Raw genomic sequence first — 20,112 nt, forward strand, 5'->3', positions numbered from 1 at the left:
TTTTTAGAAGGAAAAATGTGGTTTACTGATATAAAAACATTTTGATCCATCATTAAGGGTCAAATTCAAGTAACTTTCACATGGCAAGTTCAAATTACAAATATTACATGCAGAAATCTGAAGTTAATTAATAAATTTACAGGTGGTGCTAAGATAGGAAAAAAATGTAAGTAAAGATCATGGTTACTGTTGTGATGAGAAGGTTGTTTGTTCCCTTTATCATGAAATGTATTCAGCAGTTTATGGCAAATTATGTCTCCTACGCTTTATTCACAACTTCCTGTATTTATGCTAAATAGAATACCAAAAGTAAAAATTCTAATTCAGTCAGTGATTCTTTAGTATCTAAACTGATGTCTTCTTCCTGTGAAAGAAAAAAGTTAAACGTTTAATATATAGACACACACACACTTCATTATCAAAATGGCATCAACCTCTTCCTCGATGAGGGAACTGAGGTGGGCTTGATAAAAATGAAATGGGCTACACTACATCTTGTGGGCACACACATTTTAGTATTAAGAAAGTGAACAAACATGAACAATAGACATTGTTCTTTGAGTGTGGAAGCTACAGTGGAGGATAGAGCACATTTTGGGTTTGTTTCAGCCCTATCAAACCATCCCTTTTTGTTATCAATGATAAAAATCGTGTTAAATATATTATTATGAATATTCTAAAAATATTTCTCTCTTCTGAAGAAATTCTAAATGAAGTAATAATATAATATGTACAGTTATGACAGAAAGTGTTCGTACCCTTGCATCGTGAGTAGTTTTTTCCTCATAACTTAAAAAGTATCAAGATTAGGATAACGAAAGTATAGTATATTATAAATATTATACTAACACACATCTACATAAAGTTTCATGTAAATTGAACGACAAATAAACTGTTTATAAACAAATAACCAAACATAGGAGAGGCAGGAAGTGTTCGTGTGTCTACTTTAATGGTTAGTTGTGTAGCCTTGCAGGTGAATTACTTGGTGCAATCTCTCCTCATAGCCCTCCATGATCGGTTGACAGTACTCGATTGGTATTTTCTTCCATTCTTCTTTACAGAAGGCCTCCAACTCTTGTAAGTTTTTCGGATGACGCTGTAGAATCCTGGTCTCCAATTCATGCCAAACGTTTTCAATTGGGTTGATATCGGGTGACTGCGATGGCCACTCCAGAACGTTTATACGGTTCCTCTGCAACCAGTATTGCACATATTTTGATGTGTGCTTAGGGTCATTGTCATGCTGGAAGATCCAACGACGCCCAAGCTGCAAGTTCCGAGCATCATTCTTGATGTAACTACCTAATATATCAACGTACTCTTCTTTTTTCATGATTCTGTTGATGGGGTGAAGGCTGCCTATACCAGCAGAACTGAAGGAACCCCATAGCATGATCGAGCCACCTCCATGTTTAACTGTAGGGACGGTGTTCTTCTCCCAGAAAATATAGCAAACATCATTGTGGCCGAAAAGCTCGATTTCAGTTTCGTCTGACCAAAGACTACTCTTCCAATAGGTAAAGGGTTTATCTACATGCTTTCTTGCATACCTCAATTGTGCTTCTAAATGAACAGGCTTTAAATATGGAGTTCTATGAGGACGGCATGCTTTGAACCCAGAACTGTACGAACACTTTCTGCTCCTCTTATTTTTGGTTATTTGTTTATAAACAGTTTATTTGTCGTTTAATTTGAGTAAAATTTAGGTAGATGTGTGTTAGCATAATATTTATAATATACTATACTTTAATTATCATAGTCATGATACTTTTTAAGTTATAGGGAAAAAACTACTCACAATGCAGGGGTACGAACACTTTCTGTCATAACTGTACTAATACAAAAGTAATATGAAAAAATAATTTCAAAAAGTATTCTCATTAGATTTATGTATGAACTGATGTAGGGTGCACACATCTTTTTCTTATTAATACCTTTTCTTTCCCAGTTTCTCACAAAAAAGAAATTATTTTGTAGCTATGACTCATCTTTTGTTTTAGCCCACTTCTCTAGGTTACACAAGATTTGGAGATTAGGAAGTTCATCACCGTAATTATTGAAATATTTATCACCATCAGAAAAAAGAGAAGAAAACATCAAAATGTTAGGTAGTAAAGTCCTGCTAACAGCACCAAGAAAAATGTTGGTTGCAGTATTATACTCTCTGTTCTCTGAACGTGTGCAATACAGTACAGTAATTAGTAGATGGAAAAAATAAAAAATATGATCCAGATGACATCTTTTTTGTTTGCATAATTATATAGAAACTCAGCCATAGGATATTATTAATATTCTGTTGATATGAAAATAAGCTAGCTAGTGTGTTGAGAATGGCAGATTGCAGGAACACATATTTACTGTTATATAAGAGTAATCCATACACATACAGACGTGTATATATGAAATGTGTGTCTGTTTACACCCTAACACTTCTAAGCTTATTGAGCAAATCACATTTAAAATCTATATGTAAACAGTATAAACTATGGGGAATGTCCTAAGTGGCTCAAAATTGAACTTAAATCCATTTCTATTGGTTAATTAGTCCTACCCTATTGTGTCAATTTCAAACAATCTTGGCAGGTTGATGCTTTAGACAACACTGAATACTCTAAAGGAATTCAAAGTCAAAGTATAAAAGTTGCTGGATTTTTTCTTAAACAACTATGATTTTTTACAATGTAAATGAGATGTAGGGTGTTCAAGGGTTGAATCACCTCAGAATCTTTATTTATTGGTAAAGGAAAAGTAAACAACAAATGTTGTTTGTGGGGAAGCTTTGCTATAGTGATAAAATTTATGTTCAAGTTATTACTTTATATGATTGCTGTTAATTGTACACTGTTTTAGTAATGTTTAGACATTCCATATCTGCTGATGGGTATTTCAGCTGGTGCAATATATACACTGTTAGTGATTATCATTAGCAACAGCCTGCTGTGCCACGTACAAATAGATGTATATGAATAAATTCCTAATTTATTAAAACGATAAACATCAACCAAAAGTTTAATTAGTGTAGTTTCTGCTTACTTATCTATCCACACTTCCTATGTTCATGTGGCAACCACTTTATCTGTAGCTCAAGGAAAACACATGAGCATGGAACAGCAGCAGTCACATCCAGTGATCTGCAAGGAAAACACAACTAAATATCTAATACTGTATCACAAACGACAGCCATGTCTTAACACTTGCTAAACAAAAAAGTAACATCTCAACATTCTGTGCAGTAGAACTTGTCCATTAATTTCACTCAATATGGAAAATAATATAACAACACAAAGTAACTCTTAAGTTTAAGACACTTTAGTTGAAGCAAATATCACTATAATGTTTACTTATTAACCATCAAATCATAAGGTATTGTAATAAAACAAATGAATATCCAATAATAATGAACCTTAAAAATTATAAACTGACTGATATATCATCAAATCATGAGAGACTGTGGCACATGTTTTGAGATTAACTGAGATAAGCAGTTGATAACTTGATAAAGGTTTACCTCAGCTTCCTCAACATCAACTTGGTCAAATGATAAATTCACAGTAACATCTGAAACTTCTTTAATTTCTGTTACTTCTTCTGCATTATAATTCTGTTGTTTAGCTCTGCAGAAGAGTCCAAGGTCTGTGAAAGCAAGAAAAGTTACGTAGAAGTACATTTGTAAGTTATATTTAATATATAGAGAAAATTATCAATTACCAACAACCCAAACGCCACTTGAATACATCTAAAACGAAATTTCAGAACTTGGAGGTTGACAAGTAGTTAATAGACGTATTTATATTTGAGGCCAAGAATCAGTTTATAAGAAAACAAATTTTAGAGAAAGATAAATAATAATATAGTTTAAAAGTATGGTGCCTTACAGCTTTAGGATATTGTTCATTGTATTTAACCACAAAATAGAAAAAAAAAAAGGAACCTTATTTCGTTTCTGCATTATTGAATTGTATATCTTTACTTTCAATTGTTATTTTATATTACTATGTCACAGTAAGAGAATCAAAGAAATTGTTAACATATTATTACAAATTTCAACATAAATACTTGACTAATCCCAGCAGAAACTTTTAATACTAGCAAAGGTAAAACTGAGTGTAAAACTTGCTTACAGCTTTCAAGTATTTTAAACTAAAATTCCCCTTATTATAGAAAACAGTCTTTTAATTCAATATTTCTAACAATAGGAGCTGTGGATCTCCAGGAGATTGATTAAACATAAACTGTTCTAGATTCAGTACTACTTACACAGAGATTTGTTTTCCTTCCCTACTATATCACATTTTAATCAAATAATTATTATTTCATTATTCTTATTAAATTAGTTTTTTATATTTATTTACACAGCTGAAAATAAATGAATATAAATAGTAACAAAGTTCAGTTTATTGTGTATCATAGAAACATGTTACATTGTGCATGTATTTAAAGAAAAAACACAAATGCATCAAGTTATTAAAATTTGCTACTGTTTATAGAGTTGCTTATAAAAAATTATGAAGTTCCTCAAATGAAAAAGAAAATTAGTTGAAACTAATGACTGCATTTAATTCAAATGATCTAAGGTTATCATTGTCGTGGTTAGTAGCCTATACAATCATCTAAGTCTAATTATTAACTAATTACCTATAGTTAGTTACTAATTACTATTCTGATAATTTTATATCACCCTCTTGGAAATCCTGAGATGGGCTGTATGTTCCTGTGGTGTTAGTAGTTAGTATTGGATCCTATTGATAGAGTAAACTGGAAACCCTGGATTAGTGATAACACACCAATGTTTCTATTGCAATATTTTCTATTTTTTTCATAATACATCTCCTTGCCTCAGGTTTGAGGTCTGTCACATGCTAGACAAATACTCTACCACCTGAGCTAAAAGGCTAGCCCCCAAGCATTTAAACAGCTATACTATCAGTACAACCCTGGGCCAGATCTTTATCAGTAACACCAAAGTCACAATCCTTCTCAGGACATTCCTTAAGAAGGCAGTAAATTAGCAGCCAAAATGGAGGATATAAGTTAATCAGTAGTATACTTGGTATTTTATAATTAAAAACCTGTTAATAATTAGATTTAAGGGAATGTATAGGCTACTAATCATGACCCTGACCAATATCCAATCACTATAACCTTATCATAAGTATTTATTGTAAACCTCTTGTTTTATGTATAATTTATATAATTTAAAAAACTAAATTCAAATTATCTTTAGTTTTGAACACAACATCATAAAAACTTACCTTTTATTCTATGCTTAAAATAAATATGCATATATCTTAATTTCTCAGCAAATTTAAATCAGTCTGCTTGTATTTAAAACTTTTATAGTAAAGGCATTGCCACTTGTTTTAATTTTTTATGTAATACATATACTGCCTGGTCCCTGTAATAGGATACCAATTAACACTGGGTTAGACTATTTTTAACCAGCAAGTGACTTATTCATTTGTAACTCATCTGTCAATATGTGTTATTTACAGAACTTGGCAGTGCATTATAATGATAAATTTAGCATTGAAAATCATACCAGAGATACTCAATTAAACTTAGATCCAATGATTATCTGTCTTGATCACACTCTTTGAACCAATATTTGATAATACAAGCATGGTCAATCAAGGTGTATATGCAGTATTGTGGAATGAACATGATCAGCAAGAATCTTTAGCTGTACTCTGGATAATATTTTTCATTCTAAAGGATTGAGAAAATCAAACTTATAATAAAAGAATGTTCAGCCTTGTCCTATTATGACACTTACACTGTCAAAATAACACAAGCAGAATCAAGAGCTTCATCCAGGAGCTGGAAAATGATTAATAAGGAAACATTTGTAAATCCTGAACAGGAAATAGATGGCTTTACTTCATTATTCAATAAATACCATGAAGCAGCCATACACCCATGGAAGCTTGATCAGTTGAATGATGCCGTCAAAGTGAAAGATCAAATTGGGTAAACGAAGAGTGAAATTTTAGAAATGTTCTTTGCTATAAGCCAAGAATCTAGCAATGCTGCTGATAGGAAACACTGAAAATACCTGCTAAAATGAAAAATATCTGGGTTTTGATATAGCAATGCAATGTAGTTAGTTACTTTCACTGCAGAGTAACAGAGTCCATAATCATTGTTAAATAGAATGAACAATGTAGTTACCACATTTCTGAAAATCAAGCAGATATGCTAAATATGATGACGATTCTTTAAACAAATAACCCAGGAAGTAATTTTTTTTCACAATTATATTTCATTAATTCACAATTTTTGCTTCAACAACAAAAATGTATGGATTTTTCTGTACAAAATTAAGATATTTCTATGGATTAGAAGCCTGAAGATACAGTTGTGGGAAATGACAAATAATCATGATAACTAATGATAATCCTTCAACAAATACTTCTCATTCTACATCATGGCACCAGAAGAGAAGAAATTTCAGCACAATTAGATTATAAAGTTAAAGAACATTGAAGTATTGTATTTATAAAATATTGCTCAAGGAACTGTACAGTTTAAAACATTAACATGTTATTTTATTGGTTTGTAGGATATTTATAACAAAAATATGTTCTAGTACTCTTTAAGCATAACTTCCTGATTATTCTTTGTAATAAATTGTTATAAGATTGCCAAACAGAAAATGCAGTTGGGAGGGATATAAGTTCCTTTTTCCCCCTTTAAAATTTTATGAAATTATATTTTTATTGACATAAAATTTAGTTCAGCCATCATTCTTCTGAAATGATAAAGCTACTATGATACTGAACATTATAGATAATTTAATCACGAAAGATTTAAGCACTGTAAGTATGTGTTTTAAGGTTACAAGGATAAATCAGAATGCAAAATAATATTTTTTTACTATGTCAGTAATATTATTTATTGCCTAAAGTACTCTTTAGTCAGTATAATGAATCAAAATGCAAAATCGAAGAAAATACTAGTAATTAGGTCATCATAAAAAAATGTTTAGACACTGTTTTTATTAAATTGGTGTTAGAGGATGGGAAGTGTCAAATGCATTTCATAAGTCTCTCATTCACCTCACTTGATGTATGCATAAGCAATTAAGAAAAAACAAGTTGTTAACTTTAGCACTTTTCCTATTTAAAGGTTAAACATATATGTTTCACTAAAATTTAAAGATACATATGATAAAACTATCTCGTTCAGTTTCGAGTAACAAGAAAAACTTAAGCAGCTTCCATGTGTTACCTTGATCAAAGTTGTCTTCTCTGACAGGAGCAGTCGAAGTGCTGCTGATATCCTTAACATGTAAAAGGTTCATTGCAGCCACCACACCAGAGCTAAGAGCTGGCTCAAACTCAGTTGCAAACAGCATGGATTCAGTTTTAGTTGACTTCTGACAGTTAGTTTTGGCATTTTGACTTGCAGTTTTTCTTATTTTTGTTTTCACTTCCTTGACAGGGGTATGTTTTGATCTGCAGTTTACATAAAGAATCATATCATATCATAAAAGTTTCAAAACAGTGAGTATCAAAAAGAAAAATGAAAAGTTTATACAATTATGAATCAAAGACAAAATGTATTATCAAGTTACATGACTGTAGTAGATATTTCCATATTCTATTACTATATTATAATAGTTATATAAGCATTGAAAAATGCCAAAGTAAAGTGTTTTTGAAATAAGAGAGGAAACTTATAACATCTATTTTAAATATAAAATATTAACTGCTCAATGTAGTGTTAGTTTTAATCATTTGTAGGGTTTACAACTATGTCTAACTGTATTGTAACTCTTACTTTAAGATGCATCTTGTAAAAGATATGCTTACACTGAATGTCCACATGATGTGTAAATTATTTATTTATTTCACAATTAGGTTTTTTAGAATTCTCAGAACTTTCAAAATACTCAATGTATATTATGATCTAAACATTGTGGTCCACTTATGGATTGTCTATCAACTGTAAGTAACATGATGAGGTAAGAGTAATCAAATGTCAGCCTAATAAAATAAATTATATTACAGCCAAAACGTTTTTTGTGTTAATAATTGTACAGAAATTCATTAAGCTCTGTTTTAAATATGCAAAAAGGCCCAAATTGTAATCTATGAATAGCACTTAGAATGATGCAACAAATATATTTTGCATAGAAATGTAACACTTTATATTTAAACTATGCTCAATATATTCAAATACTCAAAATGAAGTATGACTTAAAACCTTTTCTCACACATATATTTACGATTACAAAAACATAATGAATAAAGTAAATCTCCACAACTTTAAATCATTCATTCACCTAATATAACAATAATTAGAATGATAAAGAAATAAATATCAAAGTTTGAATTTTTACTTCTTTTACAACATTTTCTAATAATAGTTACAAGCTCATTTATGATATTAGGAAGAAGAAGAAACAACACAAAATTAAGTTGCCATTTAGTATTAGCATCAAAATATAGAAGCAGATTAAATAATAAACAGAAATACAATATGACATAATAAGAATTAGAAAATTTATAAATATATTCCAAATTAAAAACATACATGAGGTTTTAAAACGGGAATTTGTTGGACAATAGATGTGAAATGTTGTACATAAATAAATCTATTATCAATAAGAAATAGTTGTTTCCAAACTTCATATTGTTAATAAGTTAAGTGAGTACCTCTGAAAAAGCAAGAAGTGAAACACATACATGGACAAATGATTTGGATGCAGACCACTCGAAATACTTGGAAACTAGTAATGTATGAAGAATTTAAAGTTTATGAAAACATTAATTCAAGGTAGAGGCAAGAATCAGAGTCACTATATATACATCATCTAGTAAGATGTTTGCCTCATGGAATTATAACTGGTAAACATATATGCACAGAAAAAAGAAAAAAAAACTTGCATGGTTAGTTTATGAAGTAGCACTGTGTACTAACATTTTATGCTATGAATTTCATTTTTTAAAAATGAATACACACACGCACCTTTATATATGTATATATATATTTTTAAATCACTAATCAAGGATATGGCTAAAAAGCAGTGCATACCTATATCTTTTAGGTTATTGGCTATCACCAAAACAACCATTGGACATGAAATACTGAGAAGGATTAAAAACAGTCTTTTACTTATTAAATTTGTCATTAGGTTTGCATCCAACTTTAACATTCGAGTCTCATTTTAAGCCTATTAGCAAGTCATAGTTCACTGGAAAGTTTGTACAAAACGAAAACTGCTTTGACAGTAAATTACTCTGATGTAATTTTAGCATATTTAATTTAGTACTGACACATAAACATTAAGGTTAAGTGTTTTCACAGCGAGCCTCCCTGCAATACACACAAGATAATAAAAACACATATTTTCATCATTCATTTGATAAAGCATAATTCTGGTAACTGATCAATATACATGAAAACGATCATTCTTATACCAACATAAAACTGGTGTAATACTGGGTAGAGATTCTGATCAATATACAAGAAAATGATTATTCTTACATAAATGTAAAACTAGTGTAATACTGGGTGGAGATTCTGATCAATATATATGAAAATCATCATTCTTACATAAATTTAAAAGTGGTGTAATACTAGGTGGAGATTCTGATCAAAACACAAAACAATGAAAATTCTTACATAAATGTAAAACTAGTGTAATATTGGAAGGAGATTCTAATCAATATACATGAAGATGATCATTCTTACATAAATATGAAACTGGTGTTAATACTGGGTGGAAATTCTTATCAATATACATCAAGATGATCATTCTTACATAGATGTAGAACTGGTGTAATACTAGGTGGAGATTCTAATCAATATACAAGAAGATGATCATTCTTACCTAAATGTAAAATTGGTGTAATAATGGGTGGAGATTCTAATCAATATACAAGATGATCATTCTTACATAAATATAAAACTGGTGTAATAATGGGTGGAGATTCTGATCAAGATACAAGAAGATGATCATTCTTACATAAATATAAATATGGTGTATATTGGGTGGAGATTCTGATCAATATACAAGAAGATGATCATTCTTATACCAATGTCAAATTGTTGTAATATTGGCTGGAGAGTCTACACAGAATTATATGCTTGTAAGTTAACTTACTTTTAGTTTTTGCAAATTAGTTTACTAATTTATTGAAATGTATGGATCTGTATATCTTTCAAGTTGATGTCAATATATTACAAAATTACTTTTTATATGCACTTGAAAATATATTCATATAAACAGTTATGTACACCTATATAACCTTAAATAATACATTCTCCTAACAGAGCTTTATTGATTGAGTAAATTGGAAACAATAAACAGATTAATTCTGATGCTAATGAAGATCTATCTTTTATGCACTGGATACACCAACAACCTTTAAATACGTGGTAAAAAATCAAATACTTTAACTGATCTATGGTAATTTTCTGTTAATTTAACTTCAGGCTGGAGTATGCTACCTATTTAAAGCAAAACTAAAACTCAACTAAGTAGGGGTATAACTAATCAAATAAACTTTTCTTACATTCTTACCTATAAAGATTAGAATGAATTATTTCTTTATTTGGATACTCTAATGTAATAAAAAAATAAAATGCAATGAAGTATTTATTACAAGGAATGCAAATGGCCAGGGGTTATTTTAATAATCCATATCTCTCTGACATCCCTGAAAAATTGCAAATAATATGTAGCTTGTATACATTTTCACAATAAATAATCTCCTATAACTAAACAATAAAACTTACAATATTACAGAGATTTGTTCAACAGCAATAAAATTTTAATTATGACATAATATATTGTAATTAAGAGATTATTAAGTACATTAATTTTTTTTCTTACCTTTTGGTAATTCTGGATTTGTCTACAACTTTTTCTTCGCTCATCTGAAATGTCTGGTTTCAAATCTTGTTTGTTTATAAATAATAAAGTACTTTTGGGATGATATTAATCTGTTTTTGATTTCTGAACACAATTCTAAAAATTTCATTTTCAGGTACTGGTAACAACATAATTTATTATTATTAGTGATAACATAAAATTAATATTCTAAAACTGTTATTTCGTCTAATGACATGTCAAATATCAATCTAAAACATTTGTAAAAATTCAATCACCTAAGATGCTATTTAATATCAAAATATTATATAGATAATCTATCAACTTGAGCTGATGTGGCTGATAAATGAAAAAAATACAACAAAAAACAGTGAGTGCTTAACTGTTTCTCAAACATCTTACAGCTCAGTCAGTAATAAGGCTGTACATCTTAATAAAACACAAACTTGAGTCTTTGGGTGTTGTTTAGAGTGTGAAAAGAAAATCTTAGATTTATGAGTTCTGGTATTACATCAGTAATTGTAACTCAGAACTAAAATCTAACCGTTGGGATGAAAACAAAAAACAAAATATTTTATTTTACTAGAGATAAGGATTCACTAAATTTTAAAAATGTCTGAGATACTCCAGTCTTGTTATGCACTCTAAAAACAGAACATTTAAAATATTCGTGGTGTCCATATCGCTTATAAACTTGTTGCCCTGGAAACTCTCTGGTTTCCACCTAGTGTTTAAAAAGTATATACACGTGTAATTAAATAAGACGATGGAAATTAATAATTTAATATGGTCATTATATATTTGGAGTGAGAGAATGGGGAGATTTTAGGCTTCTCCTAATTCTAAAAGAGCGGAACTTAGTAATATGTGAATTTCACAATCTTTCAATTTATTTTCTTAATGAATTTTATCAAAGCCTGACATTTTAGAAAACCAGGAGACTATTTGGAATCATGGAAATATTATTATTAATCACACCAGTGCTACAACAAAATATGGATTGTCATGCATAAAGTAATCACCTATAAAACGTTCAATGTTACACTGATCTACGTTTGACCCTCAAATCATTCGTCGAAGATTTACTGTCTGAGGTGTATTATTCACATTTGTTACTATTTTATGCTGCAATTTTGGAAAAAGTATATTGAATATAATTGTTTCAGATTCCCTTCACGCAGGGATCTTATATACGTATATTTTATTACTATTCTATGTGCATTTATGTATTTTAACAATCTAGTTTATATCCCTCTTTGACTGCAGCCACTTGATTTAAAGTGCATTATTCATGATATTTATTTTAGTAATAACTTTTTAAAACTTGTTTAAGGCTGTTGTTTTGAATTAAGCACAAAGCTACACGATGGGCTATCTGTGCTCTGCCCACCACAGGTATTGAAACCCGGATTTTAGCATTGTAAGTCCGCAGACGTACTGCTGAGCCACTGGGGGGCTTGTATAAGGCCACAAAATATGAGTTTTTAATGAAGTATTGTATAATATTATGCTTCTCATTTAACGATCTTATAGTAAGATTTCAGATTGCACAATAATTTATTATGATACAGTGGTGTTTATTTAAACTGTTAAAGTGTAAGGTGTATTCGCATTTTCTTTCAAATCAAATACTTTTATTGTTATTTAAGGAATAAAATCACAAGATGCAATAATGAATAAAGTTTGAATAATGTTCAGTAGTTGATTAAACACACACATACGAAATATATTCAGTCAAATAAAGGCTTAGTAAATCTACTAATTATTTTTCGATTTAAAGTTTATTTTTAAATTTATTTGGCTTCGATATTTCTGGAGCATTGTCTTTACTGAGTTTGATAATCAGAAAAACACAAAATGGTGTTATTTACTAAATAAACACAAAAAGGAGGCCAGTTAAATACATTCATAAATACAAAAGATGATTTCAGTAAGATGCACACAATCGGTAGCATCATCTGAATGCACACAAAAAGAATAAAATGTGATTTTCACTGTTTGATGCACTAATTACGTTACACGTAAGAACAGGAACAAGAGAATGAACGGCTAAAAATTTATGCTCAGTTAAAATAAATCCGAATTAACTGAGTTAAAAAAATCTATACTAAATATATTGTAAAACAACATGGAAAGCAATCTTTATTCACCAACAACATAGGACGATGACAAATGCATGAAAATAACATAAAATGATTTAATCTAACCGTCGACAGATTTTGACAGGAGAGAATAGCGATGGAGATTTCTTTCAAGATTAAAATAAGTTACCACTTTATACAAAAAAAAAGTGATATAATTCATTCCAGAACTCAGAGTCTGTCGAACTTACGATTTTCCCACAAGTAAAAGTATTGGTGCATATTCTCCAACTGCTGTCAAACTTGTATATAATTATTCTCAGTCAACATTGTTGTCCTTCACATACATTTTCCGTTGCAAGGAGATGAATAATAGTTAAGAGGATTGATTAATGGCAATAAATAACTTAGCATCAAGAAGTTGTCATACACCATAAAGGTTTTTCATTCGTGAAAAAAAAAAGTCAGATGTTAATCTGTCTGAAAAAAAGCAACACTTGATATGTTTCACAACACTAGCTCACGCGTTTCCCTTACGTTAAATACATTTATGTATATAAACGTAAACCATGTGATAATCAGTGATGACGAGAAAACCTACTTGCAGAGAAAAATATACATGTTAAACGGCTGGTTTCGGTTGAGAAAATTTTTTATGTGAAGGACAATCAACGTTTCGACCTTCTTCGGTCATCGTCTCTTTCACATAAAAATTTTCTCAATCTAAACCAGCCGTTTTAATATATATATATTTTACTCTTCGTGATAGATTGTTCTTGCCCCTGTGAAACACTTACGCAACAGGGCATGAAAGTAAGAGAAAGAAGCAAAACGTTTCAGCAAAGACACATATTCAGATTCACAATGGATATATATGTTTATGTGTACGTGTGTTTGTACCTTCTCCTCAAAGAAAAGTTAGAACAAAAACAACTTTTAGTTTAAATGTATTCTAAATACGGCTGACATAGATATTAAAACTTTAAAATAAAGTACTTAACACCCATACAACCATTTTCAGAATACATTTTTATTTCAAGTGGATTTCCTGTCTTCATGAACTTCTGCTTTAATTCAATGGCATTTTAGAGAAAAATCAAAGCAAAACAATGTTCAGTTTATTAGGCAACACCTGATTTGTCTGTTTTATAGAGCAAAGCCAAGTTGGTCTGTATGCTATGTTTACCGCTGGGAATCTAACGCCAGATTTTAGCGCTGTAGGTCAGAAAATCTTCCACTTTACCATCGTGGGACAGATCCCATTTGTTCCTGGCTAATACCGTTTGGGTCTGGCAAAGTTTTCTTACCACTCTGGGCTGTTCGGAAAGGAAACTTTCACATGGGTAGAATAAGAATGGCCCGTCAATGAAGTAGAAAGACTGAACCTTCTGACAAGTGTTACAAAATAGCCAGAAGGACCAAGAATTTGATCTTACATAGAAAAAGCCAGAATTGAAGATACTTGGTCAGTATGTCAAAATTTGTAGGTTGTAAAGCTCTAATAGCCAGGTTTCGATAACAATATGCTCTGAAGACAGGTTTTGCAGGTAATGTATCCAAACTACTGTACTTTTCAAGCCATTACTATAGATGTACGTGTGTATTGTTTGTACAGAATGTCTACCAAGTATCGTGAATATCTCAGTTCTACACATTGTCTGTTAAAAATGTTTGTCAAGCAATGTGAATGTCTTACTCCTATATATTGTCTGTTGAGAATGTCTAACAAGCACCGTAAATGTCTCACTCATATATTGTCTGCCGAGAACTGTGAATGAATGTATTAGTCCTATATTTTGTCTGTGGAAAGTGTCTTCCAAGTACCGTGAATATCTATTCTATATAACGTCTGTAGAGAATGTCCCAACCACAGTAAACGTCTCACTCCTACATATTGTCTGCCAAGCGCTTGAATGTCTTAGTCCTATATTTTATCTGTAGAAAATTTTCCAACCACAGTCCTGTATATTGCCAGTAAAGAATGTCCCAACTACCGTGAATATCTCAGTAGAACATATACTCGTCCAGCATATATGTGTGTACTTTTAGCTATGACACTCTCAAACGACAAGAACTTCCATATACATGAATCTTACACTGTTGTCTGGTTATAGCAAAAGATTCCAGTTACAATGGGGTAGAAAGGGGAGCTGAAGTTACATATAATTGTTCCTATTCAAAACAACAAATTCTCTAAAGACTTGATGAAGATTTCTTTTACTACTTAGATTTTCCAGCCCCCAAAATACGATCTTTATATAACAATGCAAATGTTGTTTGTTTTTGAATTTCGCGCAACGATACATGAGGGCTATTTGCACTAGCCGTCCCTAATTTAGGAGTGTAAAACTGGAGGGAAGGCAGCTAGTTATCGCCACCCACCACCAACTCTTTTACCAACGAATAGTTGAACAGACCGTAAAATTATAACGCCCCCACGGCTGAAAGGGCGAGCATGTTTGATATGACGAGGATTTGAATCCGTGATCCTCAGATTGCGAATCGAATACCTTAACCACCTGGCCACGACGGGCCTATTAAGTAACTGAAATTTACCCTTGCGAGGTACAATACCTCACGATACGTCTTGTTGTTGCGTAGTATTTGTAAAATAGTTATATTTGCAGATAAGTTCTGAAATACCAAGTTTATGCTTTCTTTACTAATGTAGTATTTTTGTTCAGAAAGGGAAATTCTCAGAGCTTTATTTTTGTTTTAAATTTCAAACTTAAATTCGTTTTGCTTACACGATCATAAATTTATGTGTCTCATAGTTGATGTTACATGTCAATAAGACTCGTTCGTTAAATTTCGTACAAAGTTACTCGAGAGCTACCTGTTTAACCCTTTATCAACAAAGAGTGGAATTGATCATCACATTCTGCGAGCCGTAGCTGAAAGAACATTTCTGGTAATATGATTCAAACAAGAAACCCACAAAGTATGAATCGAGTGCTCTAACCACCATGCCCAACAATCATGTGAATCAAGTTTTACTTTTTGTCCCTTTGGTTTTCAGAAATGATGTAGAGATAGCGTTTCAAAGCCACAAGTTGAATGTTTCAGTAAACAGAATTTTTAATCGTTTAAAGCTGCATGAAATAGATTTTACTTCTAAAGGTTCGAACCTTCGGTAGCACTAACTTGCATAATTTAATGATGACATAAAATCTACCAATGTATATTTGATTGAACATTCTTACTTCACACGCAATGAATATGAAATATTCAAATGTAATTAAAAACGCACTGTATAGAACAGTAATCATGTTTTCATACGTATTTGAAAATAAAGAAAAGTGTTCTTAAAATATAAGCATACGAAACTACAATTTGTTTTAATAATAAAGCCACATCGGGCTGTTTGCTCTTTTTACGTTTTTCATTATAATCTACTTAGGTTAGTCTTCAATAAAATTGTTGCAGTTGTTTCTAGAGTATCAAAATCCAGTTTCTAGTGTTGCAAGTCTGCAGACATACTAATGTGTCAGCACTTGTTCAAGATTCAATCCATGAAAAAAATAACCCTCTAACTTGCACTAAATTATGGAAGGCTCATGATAGCGATCACGAAGTGTGAGAACCTAGCAGTAATTTAAAATAATACTGGAATATCACTACTATTTACAAATAAGACTACAGTAATAAAACTAAGTCATAAATTCTGATAAATCCTACAGTGACCAAGAAAACAAGTACAATTTTCTCCATACTGAAAAGGAATCGAAGTAGTAAAATATCAATTGAAGAAGGGATAAAAGGAGAATTCAAAATTGAAATAGACACAACAATCTTAACCCATTTTAGGGTTACTGCTACAGGTCTATGTATGCAATATTGGTAATTAATAGAAAAGGAGAGAGCAAATACTCTAAAAACAGGAACAGCATTGATTTGGTTTGAATTTTGCGTAAAGCTACACAAGCGCTATTTGCGCTAGCTGTCCCTAATCTGCCAGTGTAAAGACTAGAGGGAAGGCAGTTAGTCATGACCACCTGCTGCCAATCTTGGGCTACTCTTTTATTAACGAATAGTGGGATTAATCATCATGTTATAATGACCCCATGGCTGAAAGGGCAAGCATGTTTGGCATGATGGGTATTTGAACTGTGACCCTTGGATCATAAGTCGAGTGCCAGGGCTGAAGAGGATCGAACAGAAATAAAAATTTATAAGAGCTATGAAATTTCAGAAAATATAATTGTTTGTTGTAAGGTGGAAATTAAGTGTTCTTTTAAGACTGACAAATTAAAACCAAAAGGTACAGAGTTTTTATTGGGCAAAGACATTTTAAAATTATTCCTAATAAAAAATTAGCATTTGAAGAAAATATGTTCTTTTTCTCTTTAAATGAAAGATGAAATACAAAACATATCTATTATAAAAACTAATAATTCCAGTCAAATGGTTATTACTCCTAACGGTTTTCCATTATCGCCAGGTAAGGTGGGCATTTAGTTAATATTTCATCCACCAAGACTCAGAAACAGAACATTTGTGTCATTATAAAATAAAGAAAATTAGCATGAATCAGGTTGTTTGTATTCTATGCAATGAAAGGTTAACAACAAAAAACAATAATATAAACACTGGAAGTGATAGACTACAGAGAAAAGAGCTAGTCAACATCACCCAATACTAATTTTTTTACAAATTAATAGTGCAATTTACTGTCACAGAATACCTGGCATGTATGATGACAGTCTTTGATCCCACAACTACAGGTTGCCAGTTGAGTATTCTAACCATGAGAAGAACAGGAAAAAAATATTTTCTTGGCATTAAAGTTTTTTCTCTGTTATTATTATTACAATATTGTGCATTCATTTTCCAGTTTATCAACAAAATGTTATTAGACTTGGATAAACAAATAAATAAAAAAAAATGAATTTTTAAAAATTGCTTTAGCCATGTCAGGTTACAGTATTTTCTTTAGAAATTAAACTATTTTTGTTGTCTGATATTCTACAAATTAACATTTTCATTAGAATGAAGAATTAAGTTTATTTGAAAGCAGTGAGACATCAACAAGAAATGAAATCTTTATAAAATACAGTAGAAATCAGTTAAAGCACCTTTATATCAGTTAATGCTAAGTGACCTCAAAAAATAGTTTCAAATTCAAGCTATTGTGGTAAGTTATAATTAACAAAAGTATCAAACAGCAATGTTGCAATTAATACAGAACACACAATTTCTCTCAAATCATTTTAATGACTGTATGTTAGTTTCCACTAGTTCAATAAGTACTGATGATTAGATCTTATTGAATGAAGCTATATCCACACTTTGAACCTAGGGGAAAAAAGAAATTAAAGATGATGAATAAAATTTGTTCTTAATGTACAACCTATTAAGTCTCATTAGAGCATAATTTAGTTAAGGAAAAAAACAACATTAAAGTCAACACTTTTCATAATTAAGTTAACAAATTAATTTCATAAAAAGTCAAATATCACTAACTACAGAGTAGAAACTAGTACTAACTTTTTCCATGTTTTCCAGGATATACATTATTCTTTTGGAAAATTTTTATATTCTTTTCTATTCAGTAAACATACTAATTTTTAATTACATTCATGCTAAGCCTAGTTTTTTTTCATTTATTCATTAATTTGGGGTCTTAATTTTGATATAGTTTCAACTTTAAAAGTTTAATTTTACTGATTAATTAATTAGAAAAATCAAGATATTGAGCACACACATCTGTGGTTGTATTATGCCACAATTATTTTCTCTCTACAAATTATTTTTGAATGGCTGCATTATGAAAACGGCTTTAATATACACAATTGCATATCAGACTATACAAGACTTGTGTCTACTTTACTGTTTCTTAAAGCAAACTTATCTTTCTGTTGTGTAACCATAAAGTATTTAAAAAACTAAACTGCTTTACACACAAAAAAGGAAATATAAGTCTCCAGACAACCAATGAAATCAATACTTTGTGATGAACTAAAAGACAATACTGATTTTGTAAAACAATTCTGAGGATCCTTACAATATACCCTTAGAAAATACACTGACGCTACTGAAGAGAGTAAGGTAAAACCAGATCACAACATAAGAATGGTTCTTGGATTACAGGTTTATGTGTCAAGAGTGTTTAAATAGGACTGCAGTAAACCTACCAATTCATCAAGTTCTTCAATTTTCTCTTGTAGCCAATCAATACTGACTTTCTCATCTTCCACAACACAAGATATCTGGAGCTTATGAATTCCATAAGCCAAAGGAACAGTACGTGCTGCAATAAACAAAAGACTAAAAATAGTAAGAAATTCCATTTTTCTTGTATGTTAAATTAAACTATGAATTATGTCTATCCTATTTGGTAAGAAACCCATGCTCTCTTCCACATTCAGTCAGAATACCAAGTCCCATTTACAAAACTTTCTCATTCAGTAAGAAAAGATACATTCTATTCCATTTTTATTAGAATTACAAGTTGTCAGTTTTCTTTTGAATAGAAAAAATAAAAGTAAAATTGTACTTGTTTGTGAAAAAAAATTTAGAATTATACTTGTTATAAAAAATTAGTATTAGGCTTATCTAATTTTTAAACACTATCTTCTTAATCCATCCCTAAAGGATTTCCAAGGATTAGAAGGATGTATAATAATAGCATTTGAACCACATTATATTTGTTACATCCACTCCTGACAACAAGTTTTACTTAATCTAGAGCTCTTTAGGCCAACTGGGATACAACAACAAGCTGACAAAGAATGACTACAATTATACTTGTCATAACACAGCACTATTAGATCTATTGCATTTTTATTCCAGTCTCCAAAGAATCTTGAAGAACTAGAAACTTGTATGACAAGTATAATCGTTATCAGTTTTTGCTGGCGTGTAAAAGGCAAACACTCCTTAACAACTACTGTTATACCAACTAGCTTACATAAATAGTGTTTTGACCAGTACTATGTTTGTTATATCTCAGCCAGCCTGAAGAGTTCTGGATTGTGTAAAACATGTTGTCCACAATGGATGTGACAAAGAGTGTGTGGTTGGAATATTATTATTATAATACGCTCATCTAATTATTGACTGGATTAAGGATATAGTGTTTAAAAATGTAATATACCCAATACTAATGTCTATACTAACTTTCTATGCTTTACATTTTGGTGCCGATGCCAAACAGCTACACACACACACTACAGATACAATAAATAATAA

At 30.8% G+C, this 20,112-nt stretch overlaps 2 protein-coding genes across 3 annotated transcripts in view; both read right to left on the reverse strand.

Moving 5' to 3' along the window:
- On the reverse strand, positions 1 to 18,181 carry LOC143252589 (uncharacterized). Of its 2 annotated transcripts, none has more exons than XR_013029053.1 (5): positions 10,844 to 18,181; positions 7,231 to 7,457; positions 3,512 to 3,636; positions 3,037 to 3,134; positions 1 to 364 (listed from the first exon to the last, which is right to left on the reverse strand). XR_013029053.1 is itself a non-coding variant. In XM_076504949.1 (5 exons), the coding sequence occupies exons 2-5, from the start codon at positions 10,885 to 10,887 to the stop codon at positions 3,087 to 3,089; spliced, it is 444 nt and encodes a 147-aa protein (XP_076361064.1). In that variant the 5' UTR covers positions 10,888 to 10,896; positions 11,224 to 18,181; the 3' UTR covers positions 1,768 to 3,086. The 2 variants fall into 2 exon arrangements, 1 of the variants encoding a protein (XP_076361064.1); XM_076504949.1 differs by lacking the exon at positions 1 to 364 and having other exon boundaries at positions 1,768 to 3,134; positions 10,844 to 10,896; positions 11,224 to 18,181.
- Positions 18,178 to 20,112, reverse strand: part of LOC143251618 (putative elongation factor 1-delta) — a 5,011-nt gene continuing 3,076 nt past the window's right edge. Inside the window, exons 4-5 of the mRNA XM_076502886.1 lie at positions 19,056 to 19,171; positions 18,178 to 18,216 (exon numbers count right to left, since the gene is read on the reverse strand). Of these exons, the coding sequence (XP_076359001.1) occupies positions 18,178 to 18,216; positions 19,056 to 19,171 (155 nt within the window). The remainder of the gene's footprint in view (positions 18,217 to 19,055; positions 19,172 to 20,112) is intronic.

Source organism: Tachypleus tridentatus, chromosome 6 (assembly GCF_004210375.1).
Source record: "Tachypleus tridentatus isolate NWPU-2018 chromosome 6, ASM421037v1, whole genome shotgun sequence".
Taxonomy (NCBI): domain Eukaryota; kingdom Metazoa; phylum Arthropoda; class Merostomata; order Xiphosura; family Limulidae; genus Tachypleus; species Tachypleus tridentatus.